General features: G+C 41.1%; 1 protein-coding gene across 1 annotated transcript in view; it reads right to left on the bottom strand.

The window, feature by feature from the left end:
- Window positions 1–27,645, bottom strand: part of grin2ab (glutamate receptor, ionotropic, N-methyl D-aspartate 2A, b) — a 96,582-nt gene that overhangs the window by 11,540 nt on the left and 57,397 nt on the right. The window contains 9 exon segments of the mRNA XM_054604685.1: window positions 189–314; window positions 1,942–2,095; window positions 3,886–4,054; window positions 10,479–10,681; window positions 10,880–10,994; window positions 15,304–15,509; window positions 16,546–16,645; window positions 16,747–16,881; window positions 17,053–17,219. Of these exon segments, the coding sequence (XP_054460660.1) occupies window positions 189–314; window positions 1,942–2,095; window positions 3,886–4,054; window positions 10,479–10,681; window positions 10,880–10,994; window positions 15,304–15,509; window positions 16,546–16,645; window positions 16,747–16,881; window positions 17,053–17,219 (1,375 nt within the window).

Genomic DNA, 27,645 nt, shown 5'->3' with positions numbered 1-27,645 from the left:
GCTGATTTTTGATGACATGACTAGCTTCAGGAGAGAATAGTTAAGGCACTGTTACATTAAGTGAACTGTCTCAAGTCAGACTAATGATAGGTCACTTCCTTTGCTCCAGGGGAAGCTTGGATCTCTGCTTCTTGCTCCTGGGAGAGACAGATGGTGTGATATTCCTGATTGTGTATGTGTGAGCCTACCTTTGCCTTGGGCCAAGTTGCGGTTGAAGCCCAGCGGACTGACAAACTCAAAGAGGAAGACGGCGATGGCTGTGACGATGAGCAGCATCACAAACATCATCACCCAAACTGATGCACTGAAGGGCTCTGAGAGAGGGGAGATAGAGAGAGAGAGACGGGGGGAGAGAGTTAAAGAGAAGTCGAGTTCATGAGACAGAGTGGAGGAGCAGGAGAGGCATAAAAAAGTGAGGGATGGAGAGAAAAGAAGAGACAGACTCAATAAAAATAAAGGAGGAGACACCGAAAAAAAGAGAAGAGGCTCGATGGGGGCAGACAAAGCGAGGCAGAGATGATAGAGAAGACACAGAGAGGGGAGAAAGGGAGGCAGATGGAGTGAGAGAGGGGAGGAGAGGGAGAGTTAGTCACAGAGAGTTTGACGGAGCTCATTTCCATATTTCTCATTATTCCCTTGGATGAGAGCTGTGAGAGAGAGAGAAGCCTGGGGCGGGGGGGAGGCGGCAGAGGGAAAAGGGGGAGAGAGAGAGAAAGAGAGAGAGAGAGAGAGAGAGAGAGACAGAGAGGGGGCAGAGAAGAATCAAACTCTGAGTGATCTGATGTGCCCTGCTGTGGGCATGTGCATGTGATCTATTTGTATGTGATCTGTGAGAGTGTGTGAGGGAGAGTGTGAGTCTGCATGTGTTTGGTGTGTAGTTCAGCGGGCTGAGTGCCAGAGATGCTGCACCCAGACAAAATGTATGTATGTGTGTGTGTGTGTGTGTGTGTGTGTGTGTGTGTGTGTGTGTGTGTGTGTGTGTGTGTGTGTGTGTGTGGCACTGTATGTCGAAGTATGTGACTGCCAGGGTTGAGAGATTGTGCACTGAGGTGCCTCTAATATGAGTGCGAGGGATACTGAACCGTCACTGATACCCTGGCCCAGGCTCAACACACACTCACACACACACACACACACACACACACACACACACACACACACACACACACACACACACACACACACACACACACACACACACACACACACACGCATACAATGTGCTATCCTATAAATACACACACAAAGCATTCACCCCTTAACATACGTACGGCCAAAGCACATTCATTCTCCACACCCCCTTGATTCAGTACGCAAACATCCTAATATATTCGTGCTGAATCATACACACTCCTCCCCGTTTTCACACACACACACACACACACACACACACACACACACACACACACACACACACACACACACACACACACACACACACACACACACACACACACACACACACAACACACATACTGACACATGGACACATGGCTTGATACACAGTGACCAACACGCGCATGGTCCAATACATCCCCTCGCTCCCCGTCTCGCTCCAATGACAATACAAGACATTAGGCGAAGCACAGAGGAGCGCTTCAGCTTCTAGTCATCTGAACCACTGGAGGAGGAGGCGGAGGAGGAAGAGGGGAGAAGATGAGAGAGGAGGAAGAGGAGGAGGAGAGGATGGTGTCAAGGATGCTTTGTCGGAGCTGACTTTTCAAAAAACAGCTGGCGCACTCTGCTTCCTCGTCTTCCCGCTAGAAATATTAATGTGCTTAGGGTGTTGAGGCCTAGATAAAGTCAGTGTCCTAGTGGAGTTTGGCCAGAATAAACTGTCTGATTAAAATATTCCATTGTATGTACGGGGATTTGATAAAAGTGTTCTGCTTACTGCGGGAGAGTCGGAGAAAAGTCAGACAAAAAGAAAGATGGATTTACCGAGGAAGGCAGACGGCGAGACGGTCCCATTGCTCCGTGACACCATGACGCTGATGCCGGTCTCCACAAAGGGCACAGAGAAGTCGATGGCCTCCGACCTCTCCTCGTTGATGGTCAGCGAGCCGACCGCCATCACTGCCTTCTTATACACCACCTGGTGGACGGAAAAATAGAACAGTCACAGCGAGTGCGTGACTCACCACCCTACACTGGCATATAAATATAGTGAGCTCTGTGAATGTTTGGACAACATCAAACAATTTGTCTTTGATATGTTCCTCTTTTTCTTTTTTTTTGGGGGGGGGGGGGATGTGAAATATCACGGTGACTGAGGGTATGAGCTTAGAATGTCAACTGCAGTTGGAGGGCATTTTCAGCCATATCAGATGAAAAGTAAAGATACAGCTGTCTTTTTTATTGTTCCACCATTTCTGGTTGTCTGAATGTATTGTGACAGACGGAGACTCTGCACATAAAGATGTTGTTTTTAGTATGCAGTAAAATGGTACTTTTTTTTTTTTAAACAGATTTAATCGTCTAACAGGCTCCCAGCGGTCTGCTCGCGTAAACATTACCACAATCTATGGATCATATTGTCAGCTTCCATTATCAGACGTTTTATGTTTCACTTTCAACCTTTAGGGATTTTACTGTGACAGCACTTAGCTTTAATTATCTCTGCAAAGGAGGTTGGCAGAGGTTTTTATGAAATTTGGTGGAAGGGTGAAGCCAATGAAGAACCAATTCCATTTTGGAGCGCTTTGGCCTTGGCCGAGGTTTGGACTCTCTGAGTGCCCTCCTAGTTTAAAGTGGTTGAGTCAATAAAGTGTAATCTTTGCTCTTAAATAGAGGATTCTATGGAATTTAAAGCCCCAATAAGAAATGTTATTGACTATATAAATTACAGGTAAGAGTGTGATTAAATTATTAGCTTTTTGTAACCATTATTACATCCGATATCTTTTTGTCTCATGTCACAATGTGTATATAAAGATCAGTGAGTCAATAGAAGACAATAGTAGCTTCCAGTCCTGTGTGTTAAGGTTTCATGGTGGTTTGACACAGTTGTTTACAATTGGATCACAGATTGCAGTTTGTCTGGAGATATTGCACATTTTTCTTAGAAGTCAAAAATCCCATAAAATGACAAAAACCAACAGAAATGATTCTTCTAACGAGTTCTGTCTCTGTTTCTTAAGCCTATTAGCGAATTCCTCTGTGCCACAGGCCTCCATTGTTGTCTAAAACATTAATGAGCTTAGGGCTGAGTGTGCCAAAAACACACAGAAAAAAAAGTATATGTATATTATCCTCAATCATTACATTTAATAATATCCCCATGTAGGAAGGAACAAGTAAAACAGTCAATATAAATGGCAGTTGGCATCATGCAACTGAATGATATATTATATTATATGAATGTGTCATTTAAAAGGTGCTTAATTTGAAATTCAGACCGTTAATATACTAACAAATAACTATTTGCTATGTTCTGAGGAGATATAAAGTCTACATGCAGAGAATGCAGTTGCTCTCCCTCTGTGTGTGTTGTATTGCATCTGAGTTTCCCTGTTGTGCCCCATTTCCTAAATAATCGCTGCCGCTACGCTCTGAAAATATGAAGAAACAGACAGCTGCTGGTTAGCTTAGCTTAGCATAACGACTGGAAGCTATAGCTTGAAGACATAACATACTATCAGTAAGGTATGGAGGTACTGGTGGGTGGATTTATGTACAATTGGACACAGCCGGGCTAGCTGGTTCCCCATGTTTCCAGTCCATGATAAGTTAAGCCAGTTGGCTACAGCTTAATATTTACCACACAAATAGCAGTGGTGTTGATGTTCTCCTCTACCAAGAAGGCATGTAAGCATATTTTCATAATAATTACACAGAGTCAGACCAATGTGGTATGGTAGTCACATAACGACATGCAGGACTTACCTCTCCCACCATGCCGTTCCACATATTGTTGATCTTCTTGCCGTGTTTTCCATTTATGACCAGGTAGAGGTCATAGGTGAACTTGACGTTCCTGGCTATCTTCTTCAGAATGTCGATGCAGAAACCTTTGCAGCACTGCTTAATGTAGGAGCCTCCTGCTGTGCTGTTACTGCAACACACAGACACACACAACCAACAATTAGGTCATATTTTTTAACATCAGATGACATTTCAATTTTGTTCATTCCATGGTGTGGAGTGTGATTGTGACTGTACTCTTGCCACACTTGCTCGCTCCACATCTGGTGGTTCCATCAAACTGTAAAACTAGAATTATGACAGTGCAGAGTAACCATGAATTCTGCTGAAGGGCAGAGAGAGCTTATATGGAGTTTTTTTGTGTGTGTGTGTGTGTGTGTGTGTGTGTGTGTGTGTGTGTGTGTGTGTGTGTGTGTGTGTGTGTGTGTATGCGTTTCCCTCAGTGGTTGAAAACACAGGGGTACTGAGCAGATGCTGCCGGGCTTTAAATAGAGCTGGGCTCTGCAAAACAACCAACCTACATGATTAAAATATCAGCTGTCCTTCCCCTCGTCTCTCTCTTCATTCCTTTACGCCATCCTTCTCTCCCCTCCTCCTAAGTGTTTCACTGATTACGTCCGTGAGGGGGTTCTTCTCTAAAACACACAGTTTACCTACTGTACGTACACTGAGCAGCCGTACAGACAGGATGCAGGCAATGGAAACTGATGTTAAAGTAAACTTTTCTGACAGCGCTCCCCAGAGGACCTCGGAGCGTTGAACTAAACTGAATCGTTGGATCAAATGATACTCATAATCTATTAAATTCCACCGGCATTTTTAAAGGTATGTCCATGAAAACTTTATTTCGCTCCCATGTCAACGTCTCTGATGTAGTGTAGCATGTATGGACTGGAAGCGTAACTAGGTGACCTTTTCACTTGCCGTTTTGGCTGATTCAAGAGAAAGTTCAAAAAAGAACTGAGGAATTCACACACAGAGAACACGGAAAAACGACTGTCAAAGAAGTGAATCATCAAAGGTCTTTTAGCGGCAGTCGACTGTATCTGTGGCACAGCATAATGTGCGTGTGTGTGAACGTGTGTGTGTGTGTGTGAGAGAGAGATGGCGTAGTATTCAGGAAAACATACATGTGTACAGTATGTGCCCGAGGTGTTCTAATGCACACATAATGTATACATTAGCTCTCCCAGCTGAGCCCTCTCTGTGTCCTTATGTCACTGCGTAAACACACACAGACTCCCCGAGATACCCATACAGTGCATCTGTTTGATTCATGCCATGCTTTTTTTGTAATAACAAACACAGATAAAATGGAAGGAGTGACTGAGTACATGTGGCACTTATGGATGGTTGGATGTATGCACGCATGGATGGAGGCATGGATGGCTGGACACGGAAAAACAGCAAACGTAACGTAAACGAAGGGCTCAGAACAGACCAGTCATCCTGGCCTGTGACCGTTGTGACTTTTACGACGATAGCTTCGGAGGAAGGTTGAGACGATCGGGTCACAAGTTAAACTTTCCCTGCCCCATGATTCTGTCGTCTAATTGTCCGCGCCTACAGTGCTGCGACGTCGTGACTACACGGGTCAGAAACTCAAAGGCTGGTGAGTTGCATCTTCTGTCTGTCCATCTGACAGAAACGCTTTAATATGGTGGGTTCTGTTTGTTGAAAAGAAAAGTTAATAAATCTTGCAAGAGAGTAATTACAGTTGTGTTTTTTTGCACTTTTCCTGTGGCCAGCAATGAGTTTGCCATCATGTTTTATCCTAATTGCTTTCCTGAAAAATGGAATTCTTTTATTTTGTCTGGTAGAAATTCTGACACTCATTAAAGTCATGACAATAATGCTGTTGGACATGAGTACAATACTGCAGAAAAGATGGATTTTAGTTGTGTATTTGGACTGTGTAGCGGCCAAGTGATCAACCAGAAGCACAATGCAAATGCAAATAATGAGCCAGTGTCAAATAAACCCGCGGCAATTATGATTAATGCTTATGTACTCTGGCTGTATACAGATGAGCTCAGATGTGAGCTAAATTGTGGAAATTAGCAGAGAGAAGCAATGCTCTTGCCATGCAGAGGCTCTTATTGAGGTGTCCATATATCGCAGATAATTGGAGCAAAACCCAAGATGTCGAAGAATTCAAGGGACGCTTCTTTGAGAAAGTTTTACTTTCGCTGACAATTTGAGAAATATAATATGTTTACACAATCAAAAAGGCCTGCAGCACATTTCAGCTGCTATAAACCGCCTTTCAAGTGTTTTTTCAAAGAGAAAAGTTAATTGTATTTTTTTATCATGGTGCTTTTGAAATGGCTGAGCTGATTTCTAAAAGCGTACGACATACGTGTAGAATGTGTAACACAGTTACACTGTAGATGTGTCAAAAATCCCAAACCAAAAAGTGAAATTATAAATGAAATGCACAAATGAATCTTAAAATGGTTTAGTTAGAGAAAGTGTTATAATATGCAGTGAGGTGGTGAGTGGTAAAGTATTAAACTGAATGCATACATTAAAAAATAGTCACATTTGATGTGGTAGCACCACAAAGTCAATATGAATTTGTGAAACATTTCCATTCCATTAGCTGATGCTGTTATCGCGAGCATCTTAGTGCAGACAACAGATAATGAAATGATCCTGTGATCCTGAAGTGATCATGTCGGATAAAGAAATGCTAATGACTAGAATAAAAACGTCGAAGTAAACAGAGGTGTTTTCATAACAGCAGGTGTAGAATAACGATATGGGAAATGGGGGTATTAAGGGGATTGAGGGATGGAATAAATGGAATAATTGTGCCGTCCCGCCTGGATTGGGAAGGACATGCCACTATTGGGGAGCGTCAGAGAGAGGAGTCAAGGCCAGGTGAAGCGATGACGTAGCTGCCGCAGGGAGTGGAGAGCTAAGTGGCCCGTTGTAGCAGAGCACAGCGCACAGGCTGGTGAAGACGTGAAACCATCGCCTGCAGATATACCCGAGCGACTCCCCGAGGGTCCTTGGATGCCAGGACCAGAATTTAGAATTTGATGTGAACAGCTACAGGCAGCCTGCGCAGAGGGAGGGAGGGTGTGGGGAGGGGGGGATATGTGGAGAGGCGACAAAGGAGAACCTGGGGAGGTTGCAGACGGGGCAGGCTGCAGCGTTCTGGATGGTTTGTAGCTGCTGAAAAGGATAGTTTACAAGCCCGGCTTGGTGGGAGTTGCAGTAGTCCAGATGGGAGTAGACAAAAGGTTGGGCTGCGTCCCACATGAAGCATCTTTTCATTTTCTGTCTCAAGGTACAGCTCAAGCTGGGATTTATGTATTTATTTACCCTTTTCAGGGGCACTGCACATTCATAGACATGACTTTAAATGTGATAACCAAAAGGCTGGTTTTAATACCTAGAATGGAAGCCTGAGTTAGGAATAAAGTTTTGAATTTTATGAGCAACTAAACACCAAATTTTGTAACTTGAATCACTCCTGAATACTAAAACATTAATAAAGGCGTAATAAATATTTTACTTTGACAACGATCCCCATCCCTATTCCAATAGCTAATTTGGAGTTGTGCAATTTAGGCCTTCAACTAATGACTATTTTCATTATCAACTAATCCGCAGAATATTTTCTTAATTAATTGATTATTGATCGTTTGGTCGTTAGAATGTCAAAAGAATTGATTGCCCGTATCAATTTCCGAAAGCCAAAGGTGATGATTTTTTGTTTTCTCCGTCCAACTGTCTCAAACCAATTTTCTTTAATACATCTAATTAGCAAATCCTCACAACTAAGAAGCCAAAACAGTGTTTCTTTGGTATTTATACAATTATATTAAATATTATTTGATTATTAAAAATACTTGACATGAATTAATTAATTTTCCTGTCCATTGACAAATCAGTAAATCAACAATTGTTTCAGCTCTTTTGCAATTTCAGAAACATGTTTTCTGAAATACAGGTATGTTATTTTCAAGTGTCTAATATAAAAATACAAAAACAATAATCCAGCTGCTCATATGATCTCAAAATGCAAGTTTACAAAATTCAAACTGGAGAGTCAAACTTGAACCTTTGGCTTTGCTCAGTCAGTCATTCATAATTAAAGTAAGTAAAGTAAGAGCAGTTCAGAGTTGAGCTGGAAACCCTGAACACTTACATTTTATATCCAAATCAAAGTTTTGAAATTGCAAATCCTAAGATTTCAACAAGGGAAATTCAAACCACAGACAATCAAATTAATGGTTTTCACTGTGAATTACTTCAATTCTTCTATATCAGTCATTTACAAATGTCAACAATAAGTTCTTATTCATCTTAAATAATATAAAAGTCTAAAATTTGATAAAAATAAAGAGTATAAATATATACACATTATTGAAATATCATGCATCCTTGATGAACATTAATGAGATGAATGTTAATGTGTCTATTTTTACCACAAAGGTAAACAATGATTAGCATTACTGATTAATAATTAGTAATTGTATCATCTAAAAAACAAGCAACACGTTCCGTACATCTAAAACAACACAAACAAAATAAATCACACTGAATTAATGGAACAATGAAACAAAGAGCACAATGGGCAACACATGCAATTACAGTGATAGCAGAAACAAAAATCAAGCACACCGACAGATTGGCATTAGCGAGCTGACAGCAACAGAGAGCAATTAATTATTAATGCTGACAGAATTGATTATCCACGAACCAAATGGGAACTACTTTGCCAGCATGTGTTAAACTCTCTGACAGAAGTTGGAAGAGAGTTTTACTCGTGTACAACACTGACAAAGAACACAAAATAATGAGTAATGTCAGGGAAAAACACTGATGTACATCTCGGCTGCCTCAGCTGACATGTAGAGTCGTATATATGAATATGAAATAAGCTGCAGTGAATCTAATTTGTATACAATGCAACACCTGTATCTTTTCTCATTACAAAACCCACCTGGGGCTAGTCAAGACCTCTTTGTCTTCATAAAGAACATATAGTGACGACTAAGTTTTAACACAGACCTTTGAGATTCTGAGTTTAGTATTAACTTGTGTTTCAGCACCACCATGTGATAATATTAGACTGTCAGCCACATACATTTAGATTTCAGTCTCGAGGACAAACAGATGATGAGTCATTATTATGTAAAGTAAAAAACGAGTGGGCCCAGTATAAAGCCTTGTAGAACAAAAGTGGACAAGCAAAGGTCAGCTGATTGACGAGTGTGTTCTCAGACAAGTTGAGACGGGTTTGAAACGTATCATTCTGTACATTTTTAACTACAGAAAGAAGTATATAGACAGTGGAAAGATTACAGGAAACTAATTGACTGCTAAATGCTTTCCAGAGACCAAGAAACAACTTTGCTTATGTCACCTTTTTTTATTCAAACAGGAGGAACAAACAAGTGTCTGTCTATAGAATGCTATTTGAGCATTAATTCCATGTCCTTGATATCAGACAACAGTTTCCTCCACTTGCTCAACTAGTGATATCCAAAACGCTCACTAGTTACACTGATGGAGGTGGGGAAGAAGCGTGTATAGAGGTTCCGGTTCAAAATAAGAAATACCTACCAATCAGGACCAAGGATTGTGTCATTATCCCGCCTTCTCCATTTGCATGTTGCGCACTAGTTAACATGTTGGCCTGAGGAGCTGTAACTAGTTGACTAATGGCTGCATGTTGCAGCTTACAAAATAAAAAATACTGACTAGTAGTCTATTTTGACCTCAATAGTTAACTATGGAGGCTCAAATTGTTTAACAAGTACGGGCCAAAATGTCCACTAGTTGCACTAGTTGGGATTGTTTAGACCTTACTAGTTAACTAGTGAGTGCTGCATCTGTCATACATTACTAGTCAAAGTACTCAGGTCAAAATAGACCCCAACGAGTCAACTAGTCAGCATGTTTGCCTTGACTAGTGAACGAGTAAGAGAAAGTGTGTGTAACTAGTTAACTAATGGCAGTATTGTTGCAGCTTACAAATAAAAAATGTTTACTAGTAGTCTATGTTGACCTTACTAGTTAACAAACAAGGCAAGTACAGGCCAAAATGTCCACTAGTTACATTAGTTGGAGTTGTTTTGACCTAACTAGTTAACTAGTGATGTGCTGCATCTCTCATACATTATTAGTAAAACTAGTCTAAATAGACCACAACAAGTCAATTAGTCAGCATTTTTGCCTTGACTAAACAACGAGTAAGAGAAAGTGGGTGTAACTAGTTAACTAATCAATGAGTAAACATTTTGAGCCTGACTAGTTAATTAGAACTCATTTGTGCAACTTCAAATGTAACTGGCTTTCACTAGTTCAACTAGTAAACACTCAAAGTCTCAGTAGTAAACTAGTAAAGTCAAACAAAACTCAAACTAGTTAACTAGTGAGCATTTTGGAGGAAACTGACGTCTAATATGAAGGACTTCCATACCTGTCTGGAATCACCTCCAGTTGAGGGCCTAGAGCCTTTTCTTATCAACGTTGAGCATGTATGAGCAGCGGGTTGGTGCTGTGTGTGTGTTCACATCGCGTGTGTGTCTACTTACTTTTTGACGTGCTTGCGGCAGGGCACAGAGTTTCTCATGCAGGTGCCGGTGAGGATGTCCACGTTGTCGACTATGACGAAGGGTTTCTCCTCCAGGGTGACGATGGAGAGGTGGTTTTCATCCGCATCCTCGTCCCCGTGGGAGTTATACCTCGGCCACACTGGGAACATCAAGGACAGCGTTCCGTTCTCCCAACGGCCCATCTGTGTGTGTGTGTGTGTGTGTGTGTGTGTGTGTGTGTGTGTGTGTGTGTGTGTGTGTGTGTGTGTGTGTGTGTGCGTGTTTGTGTGTGCGTGGGTAAAACACACAACAACAAAATCAGGGATAGCCATCTTAATTAAAGTGTTTTGACTTTTTAATTTCCGTGCTCTTTTTGCAACACCACTGTGATCATTTGTTACCTTCTCCCACTTCCGCTCACTATTCAGGACGATGACAACCAATTTGGGGTTGGCCTGGTAACCATCTGGAGTAAAGGATAAGTCGCGCCCCTCATTCCACACATGCATCATGTGTCTGAAGCAGAAAAATAGAGTAGGAAGCTGTTATTTGCAGTTGTTTTGCATCTGTTTGAGTGTTTGTGAGTATGCGTGCACAAGAGCAGATACATTAGAAATAACAAGTAAAGCACTCTATAATCACTGCAAGAGTATCCTCTTCAAATCAATGCTGTCTTCACCCACTGTGTGTGCATGCATGCCTGAGTGTTTATGTGTGTGTGTGTGTGTGTGTGTGTGTGTGTGTGTGTGTGTGTGTGTGTGTGTGTGTGTGTGTGTGTGTGTGTGTGTGTGTGTGTGTGTGTGTGTGTGTGTGTGTGTGTGTGTGTGTGTGAGCATCTCTTTGTGTGTAGGAGGAGGGAGAGTCAGAGGCCACATATCTCTCCAATCAGCATTCTGCATTGATTTCTCCACAGATATACGCCTGAGAGACAAGCCACTGGTGCAACACGGCTGCCCTCACTCTGTTACTCACAACAGCTATCTTGCATACGCAAACAGATCCTTTCCCTGAAACATTTACACATTCGCTAAAGTGAAGCAGTAGAGAGGAGTAAATGAACCAGTATCACTCACAGTGATATGGGGTTTAAGAATACACTCGCTCCAGTAAAACAATCCTCAGAAGGCGAGGATGCTCTGAGTGTTAAGACTGGGATGATAGCATGAATTCCCACTGGGGGGAGAAGAGGCCTGTCTAAAGAAGTTTACTAAAAAAGGCCAAATAACGAGAGGGACAGCAGCTGCCCAAAACAGACCACACTTGTGTGGATGCTTTGTTTCCTGTCTTATTACAAATAGTTTGATTCATTTTGACACAGTGTCAAACATTGTTTCCACGGATGATGCTGGATGACTGAAATATTATCTGGCTAAAATACAATATTACAAAAGTCAAAGATTTGTAGCTTTTCATCTGATTAACAAACATTTATTTATATATATTTTTGGTAGCACTTTCTATGACGCCAATGTCTACAATGCATTATGAACATACTTATAATGTGTTATAATTTGCTTATAGCTCATATTATATTCTAATATTACAATTAATTATGCTCTATAATAGCAATCATAAAAAATGATAAAGCATTTTATGATGACTTACAAGGTCAAGTTGCCTCTGTGTTATCATTAATGTTATAAAGAATTATCAATATGTATGAATGCTTAAGACTATAATTATACAGTGCTATAAGCAGATTGTAATGCATTATAAGTATTTTTATAATGAATTATAGAAATGAGTTCCAAAGAAAGTGCAAGTCTTACTAAACACACATTTAATGCAGATATACATTTAATTGATGCATTCAAAATATGCTTTAAGTATTCAAAGATTGAAACAATGAGTTAAATAGGATGCTGAGTCACACTTCTTTTTTTTATGTGAGCCGGTCAGAGCTCAGGCTCATGATGGATTCACGCATAAACTCAAATATTGCAACAGTAAGTCAAGATGCATGAAGAGAATGTTGTGTTTGGCGTGCGCCCTGCAGGTGAAAACTAATATTTGTACTCCAACACTCCGACACACATACATATTGTTGTTGGAGAGTGGATTACAGAGAGGTACATTAATCATCTGTTTTCCCAAAGACTTGGAAGCAGGCCTGTGCTCCTTCGAAGCCGGCTCCACTCACACAGAGTAAAGAGTAAATAAAAGGTCCCTGTCTGCCGCGCATGCAGGCACTGCAAAAATACCAAACAGCTCTGCCGTGGGTAAACCTCCCCTCTCAGCAAGCCCAAATAATTAAACATAAACCTACAAAGTTTCACATAAGAGACTCTTCTGTGCTGCATAACTGAACCTGCCTTTGTCGTTATACGTTGTAATGCTATTGGTGACATGTCAGGACAAATATATATTTCTGTGTTTGAAAAATCTTCCTGGTGCAGCAGGTGATGCCCTTGTCACAGTGCATCGCACAGCTGAATACATAGCGTATAGCGGAAATACTGTGGCAGTCTATTCCGGGGAACTGCTGTCTCCTCCTATTTCAGGTTTGATAGCATTTTGGGGGAAAAGTTTTTTGATGTAAACGGATGAGGCTAGGTTTTTCTTTTAGGGCATGTGAAACAGGCAGATTATTCTTCATATATTCATAATTTAAAATGTATATTCATTCCATTTTGTGATCCTGTGTGATGTAAATAAAACATTAAGTCCAGCTACATTTAAAAGGGGTTCTGTAGTTTTTAAATGACTGTTTTCAAAATGTTTTGAATGGACCAGAAATTCAATGTTTTTAATTTCAGCATCAGCCATATTAAAATAAAAAATACCTGCTATGGCAAATAGCATCTTTTAAATGTGGTGCACTTACTCCAATGTGCAGAACACATCCTTTTATTAAAGCTTCTTGGGTAACCATTGTGCGAGCACTTTCTAAAGGCATGAATAAAGAAGGAGGGGAGGCTCTTCCAAACTTCTGTGTTGTGGCGGAGAGCATCTTTTCAGAAAACAGTGACAGCTTAGGGGTTTGCATGGTACAGTGGTTCCATCAAATAGAATAACCTTTTCGAAATATACTACCAGGACAAACCTAAATAAAACCCTGTGCCATTGTGAAGACCAAATAAACGGAACCAGAGTCTGGGATATTAATGCCTGTCAGGCAAGAATGACGGGGAATCCGACGGGGCTGATAATGACTTTTAAGCGGCAGATTACTTTGTCCTATTCCTCTCCACTTCACGTTGTTTATTCACACTGCGGCAAGATTGGATATAGACTAATGTATGCAGAATTCTGATCACAGCCTCGCCACATGCTAACCGGGGCAGGGAAATCCAACCTGTCAGTTTATTATCACAAAAATTGGCTGCAGTTGTTTTGACAAATATGCAAATTACATTCAATAAGTTAAAAATGAGGTACCTCTGACAGAATGACGGAAAAGATTATTCCGGAAAAAGGTTTGAGCTCCTATTGAGGTCTGAGTTATATTGGATCAACCTGTCAACACCGCCGGTATTGTATATGCCTTGATATATACTGTAATGGGCTAATAGGAGAGAAGAATAGGATAATAAAGCCATAATGGTGAAAATCACACTGTGGCTCTCATTCTAATGAGGAGGCTCATAAGTCATCATAGATGTGCAGAGCCGAGCAGCCTGACCTCCATGTATTCACTCAGTTTTGTATCAGTGTCTGAATTTATATTTTAGCCACTGAATGCCTATTATTCAGGATGTAGTCACAGCATCACACCGAAAAAACCCTGAATGGAGGCAAAGCTGCTAACAGATTTATGTATCTGTGCCTTTACAGCTGTGGATGCTCAGTATGAATGTGGTTTTGTGTCGGCCCATTTGTCCCCCCCTTCTGGTTTGAAAGATTTATTCGCAGTTGGGTTCATCAAAAAGAGCTCAGGATCCCCACTGAACCATTGACTTAGACACCTACATCCCCTGGACACTACAATTTCCCTCAGTTATACAACCCTGCACATCCTTTGTTTCTTTATTAATAAACACTTGGACACTTTAATTGCATACTTGTTTTAACGTACTCTTATTTGTTACCATAATTTATTGTACATTTTCATATATCTATTTTTAAATTATGTATTTTACTTACGCTGTCTACTATTTACTGTTACGCACCAATAGATTACCTAAACAAATTCCTTGTATGTGTAACGTACTTGGCTATAAATAGCTTCTGATTATAATATGTGCATGTAGACACACACACACATATACGCACACACACACACACACACACACACATATGCACACACGCACACACACAAACAAACACATCTACCAACACACACGTGCCATCGACAGAGCCTCGACACAAAAAATAAGAAATAGAAAAAAAGCTAGTAAAAGCTGCTTTAATCCTGACTTAATGACATCCAGAGCACCCAGTCATGTGAAGTTAGGTGCACACACACAGAACTACACACACACACACACACACACACACACACACACACACAGACCACAGTCATGGTAGGCTCTAGTTAACGCAGAGCAGCGACAACACGGAGGTCTGCCTGAAGTTCACTTCATTGTCGCTTGTGTACGGCAGCAGAGTGAGCTCAAACACAGAGCAGCCGTGTACACAAGAGCTAATAGTGTTAAATGTCATTAGACATCACAGTGTTTAACACTGCTGTCATCTCGACTCCCTCTCTCTTCTCTAGCCCTCTCATTAGTGCATTAAAAAGACTTATGTAACACAGCTCAACACCCAGCTACAAAGACAAGCAGAGTTATGCAAGTCCCTAGACCTTGATCTCCTCACACTCTCATACATTCACACACACACACACACACACACACACACACACACACACACACCAAACACACACCTGCGCAGAGCACTAGGTGGGAGCTTCCCGGGGCTCCTGTCTGACGGCGTGCTGTAGCAGCTGCTCTGGGCTTCTGGCAGCTCCCCTTTCTCCCGCAGCATGGCGGTGGCTGCGTAGGAAATGATGCCCACCCCGTCGCGCACCCGTGTGTCCAGCGGGTACTCCCAGTCGTCATAGGACACGGAGATCATACCCAGGGGGAACACCTGAGAGAGGAGGAGGGGAGATCTGAGAGCTGGAACATATGGTGGGAAGGATTTCATTTGTCTTCTACATTTTTTTTACCCCAGGTTTTAAACAAACATATCACTCAAAGGTGTCAAGCGGATGATTTATTGGTTCCATGTGCCTTTATGAAATAATGCATATCTAGCTATCACAGAAGTGTGAGCAGACTGTTTGTCTGCAAATTGAAGCGCTCATTCAGGTAGCGCCTCCATCTTGAAACTATTAAAATGAAAGAATTGAGAAACAAAATAGCTCCTTAAGTTTGTCTCTCTAAACCAGACTGAACAAACATCAAAAAAAAATGGCAGCACGCTCGTCTGTCAATCTACCTTACAATAGTTTGTTTTTCCTTTTTAATTTGCCACACAATGTGAAAGCAGATCTTTGAGACATAAAAAATCCCACAATAAAAGGGATTTGAGAATGATGGACAAGTAAAGGAGAAGGATAAACATTTGAGAGTCAAAGTAAGCAAACATTGGATATGTTTCTCGAGTTCTAATGTGTTAATGTGATGACATTTGAGCTGATTACACTTTGAATTATTTATGCATATAGTCATATCCTATTTGGCTAAGAGCTACTTTGCTGTTCTTCTTTTTCAGAGTGGATGTGTGTGTAATGCTGTCAAACATCCTATTTAGGGGCTGAGCAAATGTTTTCAGCTAGAGAGAGAAGAATGTAAACAAAGCTAATATGATAGTTTGAGATTTTTGGAAATATGCTTATTCACTTTCTGGATAGATACAGAAGATTGATACCAAATTATTTGTCTGTTAAATATGACACACAGTTAGCTTAGCTTAGCACAAAGACTACAAACATGTGGAAACAGCTAGTGTAGCTCAGTCAAAATCTTCTTTCCAGCACCTCTAAAGCCTCATGTCTTTTTAAAAAGAAATATACAGGAGAGGGAGCAGATGACCGGCAAAAAGCCTGGACTTAAAAAACACTGCACGTCTCGACAAACCACTCAGAGGCGGCCACCTGTTCCTACATATGGGGCCTCTCTACCTCGGGGGTAAAGTCTGGGTTGCCAGTGGTGAGGCTGGACACAATCCAGATGTAACCGGCTCCTATCAGGCCCAAGGAACGAGCTTCCTCCAGTATGTACCTGTGGAGGAGTAGAGTTGGAGAGTTAATAAAGATTTGCTGCAGGGATTTTGGCAGCGTGTGATCGATAGACAGAAAGAGAAACAGGAAAAATGGACTCACACAGCCTCATCCTTGGAGCAGTACAGCAGTATAACAGGACTCTGGATCCTCTTGAGTGCAATGTGTGATTTAGAGTTCGGGTCGCCATCTACAGCATCGAGAGTCACCACACTCTGCAGGTCCCAGCGCACAAAGCTGTAACAGTACACCATTAAATAATACAGGGTACTTAACCCTGTCAGCTGCCGTAAATTAAAGGTTAGGGGATGAAAACTGAGAGTGAGCGTGTGCACATAGGTGTGGGTGTGTGTGTGGGTGTGTGTGTGTGTGTGTGTGTGTGTGTGTGTGTGTGTGTGTGTTCATTACCTGTGATCCACAGTTATCTTCAGTGTGCCGATGAAATCCTGGTACCCGGGGAACTTGGAAGTGACGATAGAAAAAACGTGCCAGTCGTACTCCTCCATGATGGAGAGCATGAGCAGAGCCTCCTGCTGCAGAGCGGCGCCGAACTGGAAGAACGTGGACTTCTCATCCTGCAATGACAAACAGGCCAGCAGCAGAGACAGTCAGCAGATTTATCTGAGCGACTGAATTAATTGCACAGAAGAAAGAGAGAGAGCGAGAGAAAAAAAAAAAAAAATACACGAGCTTGAGTGAGTGCAAATCAGACTAAAAAAAAACCTGGTGGAGTTAAAACCATTTTCAATTTTGTAATCAGTGAGTCAGACCGGGAGAATGACCGAGATAAGAGAGAGTGTAAGCGTTAGAAGAACGAACGAGGGGAAATTGGGAAAGCGAGGAAGAGATACTGAGAGATTGAGTCAACAAGTCAGACTGCACTGAGAGAGAGAGTGACTGCTGGCAACAGGACGGCCCTACTGTTCGATGATAACGGCCTCATAGCTCACAGGTTTGATTCACTTCCACCCTCAGCAACCAATAAAACAACCGCCATACATTATCTCCAAACCTAACTGAGTCAAATAACAACGCTCTTCCTGCGTGCTCATTGTGTCTGATGCTGTATAATTGAACTGCCCTAATGTATTAAATGTACCACAGAAGAAAAAAAAAATCAATTATGCTGAACATCATTTTTCTGCGTTACACTAACTACAAAAGATATGGTGTCATTTCATAGCGGCCTCATTGGAAGTAAAAGGATATCCTCTGTATAAACATGGCCTCCGAATTTTCCAGCATTAATTCCCAACGCCACGTACAGTTAAATCATTTAGTCTCAGCGTCGGAGGGAAACTGGGGGGTCAGCGTGAGAGCGAGAGGCGGGCGGCGAGCGTTACCAAATCAAAAAAAGCAGCTATTAAACGGAATGAAACCCAAAGTGAGTGTGAAATAAGTTGCTAATGATTGCGGAGTGTATGTTTGCATAAAGTGTGAGCTGGGTTTTCCCCCTGGGGACACAACAAATAGACAGCGACGCACCCATCCACCAGCGAGGAGGGAGAGAGAGAGAGAGAGAGAGAGGAGGAGGAGGAGGAGGAGGAGGAGGAGCAGACAGGGAGAGAAAAAAATATATAAAAGGCTGAATGGGAGAATGAGATGGAGAAGAAAAATGTTCCAGTGTTGTGAGTGAGATTGAGATACCTGCTGCAGGAAGAGGTGGAAAAGGAGCGAGAGTCTGGGGAGAGAGAAGACTAAGAGCGACACAAACATCAAGCCTCCTCGAAAGGTGCCTCTTTTTCACACACTAACACACACACACACACACACTCACACATGCCACACACACATATACATGCGCTGACACCCTCTCCACAGAGGGCATCAAAGAACGTGACACATTAGACATCAAAGCCCTCATAAACACACATGGAGAATCAGCTGTCAGCTCCCATCTCTCTGCCCCCCACCACCTCCACCTTCGTGTGTGTTTGTGTGTGTGTGTGTGTGTGTGTGTGTGTGTGTGTGTGTGTGTGTGTGTGTGTGTGTGTGTGTGTGTGTGTGTGTGTGTGTGTGTTCGGTAAAACCCATATTGTGCCTCTGGTGTTGTCCCTCAGTTTAACAAAAAGCTCACAGCTCAGGCCATCACACACACAAAGCAAAGCCCGCAGAGATTTAACTCCCCTCCCTTCACTGCTACAAAAAAAGAGAGAAAAGTGGGAAGGAGAGAGGATGAAATTGTACTTCAAAAAGATCTATCTCACTGTTTCCATCTGTGTGTGTGTGTGTGTGTGTGACTGGAGGTGTGTGCGGCTTTGTATTTTACTCAGATTTAGTAGAAAAAAAGACACAAATCTCTCCTTGTGCGGCAACAGGCACATCCACAGTTTTTACCCAGATAACACGGACACACAAGCACAGATCCTAACATGCAGCCGCCCACTCCCTCACACAAACAAGACCACAACTGACCATCGCATATAAATCAGAGCAGAAACAATCGATTTAACAATGAATCAGTCGACAAAGCAACCTGGTAATTTTTTAAAGGATAACTCATGTAATTGTAAGAGACTGGCTCTTACAATTACGTGAGTCATATGTATGTGGTTTTTAGAGAATTAATGGTTATCATTATTTTATCCTCATTTAATCACCACAATGCAACAAAGATCCTACGAGATCATATGAGCAGTCAGATGAGCAGATCGGTTGTAAACAAGACAACAGCTTAGCGGGATTATTGAAACCACTATATCTGGAGGTGAAACTGAGAAATACAGAGATGGTGGCTGGACTACTGAAGGGGCCGTGGCATTCGGATAAAGCTGTTAACCGAACCGGTAGAGTCCAGCCGCTGTCGGTCAGCAGACACAGATACAATGTAGATATATGGGGTGCTCAAGCCACCGAGTATCTGCTCTTTCCTTGGGTGAGGGAAGGATTCAAGGACAGTATAACATGTTTTCACTACTGTTACGGAGCTTGGTACTATTTTAGATCACAGCCTCAATCTCCAGTCTCATGTAAAAAAGCTATCTCAGTCGTGTTTTTTCCACTTAAGAAACATCGCTCGAATGAGATAAGATAAGAGAAGAGAAGAGAAGATAAGATAAGATAATCCTCTATTAGTCCAACAGCGGGGAAATTTGCAGGATTACATTAGCAGAGTGGATACGGCAAACAAGAGACATAAGTAAACGAAAAAAAGTTCAAAACAAGTATTATAAATAAGTAAATAAGTAATCACGTAGTAAAGAATAATAAATGTGTAAAAAAACGTTAGAAATCCACTACAACTAAAATATTATATAAATAGATAGAATTTATTTTAGTATTGCACAGTGATAGTAATAATTACTGCTGTTATTATAAGTAGTCTTATTATATGAATCATTTATGTCATATACATTGAATGTGTTGTATCTCTGTTATGCTGTTCATTCTGTACACATGACATCTATTGCATTCTGTCCATCCTGGGAGAAGGATCCCTCCTCTGTCGCTCTCCCAGAGGTTTCTTCCTTTTTTCTCCCTGTTAAAGGGGTTTTTTAGGGGAGTTTTTCCTGTTCCGATGTGAGAGGATGTCGCATGTGCACAGATTGTAAAGCCCTCTGAGGCAAATTTGTAATTTGTGATTCTGGGCTATACAAAATAAACTGAATTGAATTGAATTGTTATTATAATCTTCAAAGAGTGATTCATGTTTTTAATTTCTCCTCTGGTTTACTGTAATGCTGTGTTGACATGGATTGGCCAATAGGTGATAATACAGCTTCAGGGTGTCCACAACCCTAAAAAGCCTCCAGACGTTTAACTACATCACCAAAGCAATATCGTATCCCTCCTACTATACCCTCCCTGTTACTAGCTGCCTGGTCGTTTAAAGATGAATTTAAAAATTCGTAATCTTGACTTTTAAGGCCCTGCATGCTACGGCACCGAGCTACCTGGCTGAGCTTGTAATTCCTCAGGTACCAACATGTAGCCTGAAGTCCTCTGATAAGGCCCTGTTAGCTGTTCCCCGGTCAAGGCTGAGGACCGGGGGTGACAGGGCATTAGTGTTCGAGCTCCAATCCTTTACAATAGATTACCTGAGGAACCTAGACTAGAAAACCCACTGCCCTCTTTTAAATCAGCTCTCAAGACTCACTTTTATCAGTAAGCTTTTTCTTAATTATTTTAAATGTTACTTGTTTTGTTTGTTGTTTTTGTGAACTTTTATCTGTTATTTTTTTATTTTTTTTACTTTTGCTGTTTTATCTGTTATTTACATTTGTTGATTGTGATCTTTCATTTGTTCTTGGTTGTAAAACCCTTTGTCACAGTAGGTGCTATATAAATAAAGTTATTATTATCATTTAAATGTGCATTTGGTCAGAGAAAGGTGTGGAAATGTGTTCTGATAAAAGTAATAACTATATGTTAGACTACTGGCTGGGATGACAGCTGGACCACTGGGCCGACCATGGCATTCAGATGAAACTTGGTTGTTGGTTAGCCTCACAATTACAATGTAGATAGAACGCCAAGCCAAGAAAAGATGTATGACTGTACAGCCGATACCAACTGCAGGGCCTCAAGTATCATTTAGCACACATACTTAGTTTTCCCTACCGTAGAATGCTCACCCAACGTTTAATTGTGTATTAATAACTGATAAATGTCAGTAATTTCTCTTCATTAAACAGGAAATCTGTATACGCACAACTACGTCAAGTACAGTAGGTGAACCACAAAGTCGTTCCATTTACTGTGACAGTTAACAACTTACAGCCATTTGGTTGATAATTTGGCCGTTCATCTTTGTTTTCTCTTCCAAATATGTGTGGCTAAGATGAAAAGTTCGAAACCTGTGTGATTATCCAGCTATAATATAATATATTAAACCAGTTTTTTGAATATGTCACCTTGAGCTGTGTGGATTTTAAGAATAACAAAGTGGATTTAAACGTAAATCAAATATGAAAATAATAATTACTTACAGCCTTAATACAAAATAACTCATTGTGTTACCTTCACCGAAGCAAGGTAACACAATGAGATATGTTAACCCCTAACATTATCAGATAATCTGGGCTGAACATTGGTAACCACTGAGGTCCATCGGTGTGGACTGGATGTTGCATGAATGTTAGTTAGAGTCTGATGGTAGCACCTTGATGGTAGCCTGTCATCAGTGTGTGAATGGGTGAATGATATGTAATATACTACTGATTGTAAGTCGCTTTGGATAAAAGCGTCTGCTAAATGACTGTAATGTAATGTCCCAGATCAGATTCCTCCTCTGAAGGTCAGGAGAGGCCCAGAACTCCTGTAGACTGATCCCACTGAGGAGAACACAGGATTCAAAAATACATCAAAACAGCTTCTAATGAACCCAACATGCAACCAAAACACAGCTGAGGTCAAATTGTGAGGGATCATATATGCGCACACACACACACACACACACACACAGTCACTCTTATGTGCTGACAGGCTGAAGATATTGCAGCGATGGTGCTACATGCCATAACATGCTTTTAACATGTTTAATATTTACAACTGTCATCGTGGTCTGACTCACAAACTTCCTTTTAAATACCTTCACAATCTGAGGAGGAGAGGTCAAGATGAGGAGAAGAGGAGAGGATAAGAGGAGAGGACAGGAGAGGATGAGGAGAGGAGAGGATGAGGAGAGGAGAGGATGAGGAGAGGAGAGGAGAGGATGAGGAGAGGGGAATTGAAGTCTGAGTCTTTTTCGAAGACTGAGAGGTGAAAGGGGAAGATGATAGTTTCTGGTGGTTACTGAATTATAAAGGATAAAAAGAGACGTTGACACAGACCTGCATCTTCACATCAAATCTCACAAGTCCACCATGGAGCTCACCTATGAATAATGCACAAATATAACACACACACACACAAATGTATTTCCACATTATAACCCACATACTCTACCTAGAGATTTACTGATGACATTGTGCATCAATTATACAAATACAGTGAACTTCATGTAGTTTCAAATCCGCCCACACACACACACACACACACACACACACACACACACACACACACACACACACACACACACACACACACACACACACACACACACACACACACACACACACACACACACACACAAAGGCCCCTCAAAATATAGCTTTACTAGTGATCCAGCATACCATTAAATAATACACCACATACAGCAAGACAGCATCTCACTTTTTCTCTCTCCCCCTCACACACACACACACACACACACACACACACACACACACACACACACACACACACACACACACACACACACACACAGAGACACATGCTACTTCATGTCAAATTGAATTTTTGTTTACAGCAATCAAGTGAAGAAAGTATGAAAGTGTAGAGAAAGCTGTAGAGATCCAGGCTAATGAGAGAGGAACTGACACATTTCTAGAAATGATTGGGAGAAGGAGTCATGTGGGCTACAAGGGGGAGGAGCTGAGTCCTACAAGAAGTGAAGGTGGATGAGAGAGACAAATACGCTGTATAAATACGCAACCAGCAGCTAAGAGCAATAATTGAAAGGCTGGTAGAAGAGCACATGACATAAGGGCAGCACAAAAAGAAGAGGATGGAGCTAGTATGCAGAATAATGAGAAAAGAGATGGCGGTAAGGAGGACGATGATGATGAGGCCAGCAATGTGCTATATTAATATTTAATGCAGTAGGTCAGTTTGGATGGCGCAGCTACATTAAGTTGGCCTGACAAAGTATGCCCCCAGATGCTGCTAAGTACCATCTCACTTAAGTCTGCACAAAAAGTGCAAACTAACTGGCTTTGCAAAATAAGTCCTGTGTCAACAAAGTGAAGTGTGCAAGGGTCACATGCAAAATAAGTCCCCCAAAAAAAAGTTACAGCGGCGGTACTACAAATGCAGAATAATATGGTGGAGAGATTGAAATAGATCCCCACATTATTCCTGTGAATGGAATATTTAACACCACTGGCTGCACGGTGCAGAACAAGTCTCCTCTAAGTCCCTGAGGTTTTCAGGTTCAGGTAACATCTATAACTAATTTGGTAAATCCTACTTGAGCTTCAGTTCATGACTGTCTCATTCACCATGCAGGAATCCAAGTGAATACTTTCATGGGGCATTTGGAGGAGGGTGTATGAGAAAGCATAACAATTAGATGCTGTCCAAATAATGAGGCTGAGAATTTCTCCCCGGTAAAGTGACATACTTTAAGGGTGTTAATTCAAACTATAATTCTACTGTAATAATTGCTGCTGTTATTATAAGTAGTCTTATTATATGAATCATTTATGTCATATACATTGAATGTGTTGTATCTCTGTTATGCTGTTCATTCTGTACACATGACATCTATTGCATTCTGTCCATCCTGGGAGAAGGATCCCTCCTCTGTCGCTCTCCCATAGGTTTCTTCCTTTTTTCTCCCTGTTAAAGGGGTTTTTTAGGGGAGTTTTTCCTGTGCTGATGTGAGGGAAGAACAGAGGATGTCGCATGTGCACAGATTGTAAAGCCCTCTGAGGCAAATTTGTAATTTGTGATTCTGGGCTATACAAAATAAACTGAATTGAATTGAATTGAATACACAGTGCAGTTCATTGTACAACAATTTTAGACAATTTGACATGTCCTAACAGTACAAGCATTATATATACATATGGAAGTCACATTGCCTACTGGGGCACTAAAGACACCATGGCTCTCAAAGTCGCGGATCGCTGTACCGTTCACACAGTGTGGTTGTAGTTTTCACACTACGCGACTGACCGGCAACACACTACAAGATCTTTCCCCTGGAGGACTCCCCTTTCCACGTCTCGAAATGATGTTTTGGAGATGTTGATGTTGTGTTTGGCACATGAGTGGACTATTTCCCCCATGTAGATCAGTTATGTTTTATGTTTATTCATGCAAACATCCATAACCAAGGTGCAACAAGAACTTTGGTCCCAGGAATTGAGTTTCAGAACGTCTCTTTGTCCCGGGGCTTGGAAAATAGGATCGTGGAGGATAAAACAGAATTTTGGGACAAGAGTTGATGTCTTATTTAATAACTTACTCCTCTTCATCCCCTATGGGTAATAAGACTGCAATGAGATCTCTTCATCGCGTTTTGTCCTTGGCAACATGCTGCTTCTCTCCCCACGACAAGTGCTTCTTGCCCAGCAGCTCCTCAACTATAAGGTGCACCGACTAGCAGGGCCGGTTCTAGCTTTTTGGGGGCCTAATGCAAAACTCTTGTTTTTTGACCTGAGATGCTTGGCTTTGACTTAACTCATAAAACATTCTGACACTAATTTATCTTAGCATCATAGTTGACAATAGAATCAAAATATACATGCAAATTATAACTAACAAGCCAATAAAATGACTTTTGAAAAAAAGGGGGAAAAAATAATGTCTCAAAAGTAAATAATTTTTGATGTTTTAGGTAACATAGAATGACTTTAACTTAAGATAATGAAATAAGGGCTTAAGTTCTGCAGCGTGAACTATCCATTAAATCAAAAGAGCCATCCTAAACATCATTAATAAAAGGCTGGTATTGTGTACAAAAAGGGTGTTAATTCAAACTAATCTAGTACAACATACCAGTGCATCTGAATACAAGATATTATAGTCTCTAGCATGCGATATTATGTTTAATACATGCCCGAAATAAAAAGTGCATATGGGGTGACAGACTGCCTTTCTAGTGTTTTAAAAATTCATACAATTGAGGCACAGGAAGGTCACCTCAGGGCATTACAGTGGATGTTATTATAAGCTAATTCACACCTGGCAATGTTGAACCTCATAAGCCTAATTAGTGTTAATTAAACACTGCAGGTTAGTATGTTACAGGGATGCAAGGTGGGCACACTAAACAGGGGCCAGTAAAACACTAAAACTGCACTAAAAAAGCTACACTGTTACACAGCGCACGTTTTCTGCTGCAGCCTAGCTCTGTGGAAATGCTCAGCAGATGTTCTGCAAACCCCAGTGCGAAACAAACACGACTCTGAATCCATCTGCTAACAAAGAATTAGCTCAGGAAAGCCACTTACAAACAAACACCTTTAGCCTGGGAGAGGAAGTTGTTGCCACTTGACCAACAGAGGAAGTAACACAGCCAAAGAATAGACACAGAGAGGAAAGAGAGAGCTGGTGATGTTACAGAACAGAAGCTTTTGAAGTATTGACAATATAATGGCACAGAAATAAATCTACACATTGATTTCTTGGCGTTTGAACTATATGCTAAGACTTCAGAAGTAACAGTTTTATGAGCATAATATTCAGGCATGTAACATCAAACATCCTTCTTTAAACATCGCTGAAAGCTGTGAACAGGGACGAGCACAGTCGGCAACCTTCATAGCGGAGACACGGCATAAAAAATTCTCTTGACACTAACAGAATGTAAAGGCAGGTCCCTCAATAGCTAACAAGCAGCAGCCCCTTAAGCACTGAAAGCTCCTCGGTTTGAGAACACAGAGACACGTCCCAGAGCCCACATCCACCAACCGAACATGGACTCTCTCCATTCCCAGGATTGACACAGAACTAGCATTTAGCTTGCATACATTGGCTCCCGATGCTAACAAAGACTACTTTAGTATTTAACATGAGGAAAATCCCAATGCTTAAGTCTACTGTAGTATTTAACAGCCTCGCGCTCCCCAAGCAAACACAGAATAGCATTTAACACGACGCAGTCAAGCATGTAATGGACGGCAGCGTGGACGAGGTCCGACAAAGCGACCAGCATTACCGCCGAACCTCAGAATGTCATTTGGGACGGGAATGCAGCATGTCTCTTGACACTTGAAAACACATTTCCCTGCTCAGAGCAAACATTTACTTTTTTCCCCCTCACAGAAGTTTGAAGAGTCTTAGGTTATTTTGCTAATCAGGTAACTCGAGGTCAAAGCTGACCTGCTGTAGGACTGTGACAGCGTGACAGAAAAGTAGGAAAAGGGAGGAACAGACTGTGGTAGTTTCCAGGGAAAAAAGTTAACTTCTACTTCTTAAACACTAAAATGACTTAAACCGGCACATCCCGGACACAAATTAGGTGTCTGCATGAGAGGTCAACTATCTCTATATGGAGGCAAACATAAGCCATGAGGATTTGAATCTGACAAGAAACTCAACACCAAATTGTGACATTTGAATCTTAAAAAATCCCACCAAACTTGAGCAAATAAAATAACTTACTTGGAGAAAAATCTATTTTAATTAATTTGGTATGAATTCCCCTCTTTCAAAAAGATGATTTCATGTTTCATGTGCATTTCCAAATACTTTTTTCCAAGATATGAAATAGAAGTGTGCAGATGATCATTCATCTGAGTTTCTCTTTCTGGGATTACATGACTGACAGAACATCATTTTTAAGAATGAGGTCGGATCAATTCTATTTATGGTCGGTTGCATGTTCTTGAAATTGCACGACTGAAAATAACCTGTCGAAAATTATAAAGAGAGGAATTAAACCACATAAATTGAGATAGATAATTCTTAGAGTGAAATATTTCACTACTGGTGGTTAAATTATTTAATTTAAAATGTTTAGTTGCTTATTAGATTCATATCACTATTCCATTGTTTTTGAGACACTTACTTCATTTGTAACTTTTTTGCTGCCTTGAGCATTTTTTGTGCAAAACATTTAAAAGCAATACCAGTGTAATTTCACTTTTTCCCCATTGCCATAAAACCTCTAAAACCCACCACTGTACTTGCCACAGTCAGAAACTAATGCACTCTGTTCTAGTGCAGGTTTCCCTAAATTATCTCAGGGAAGTCATAAATTCACATTTGTTTTCGTAAATCCATTAAAAACAGCTCGTAGACATATTGCTGCCTTGAAGAACGTGCAGTCATTCATCATATCTATGTAATATATTTCTTTCCTGTCAGCTTGTCATTCGAAATTCTTTGGAGTTTCGTCGTGATTTTTAGTGCCGCAAAAAGCGTTTATCAGGTACCAATACGTGATGATATTATCAGGAGATTAGTGATATTTTAATCTGGTGTCACACTCCTGGTAATGTGCCAGAGATG

This window comes from Anoplopoma fimbria, chromosome 9 (assembly GCF_027596085.1).
Source record: "Anoplopoma fimbria isolate UVic2021 breed Golden Eagle Sablefish chromosome 9, Afim_UVic_2022, whole genome shotgun sequence".
Lineage (NCBI taxonomy): Eukaryota > Metazoa > Chordata > Actinopteri > Perciformes > Anoplopomatidae > Anoplopoma > Anoplopoma fimbria.
Note: the sequence above shows the minus strand (reverse complement) of the source record. Positions and strands in the feature narration are given on the sequence as shown.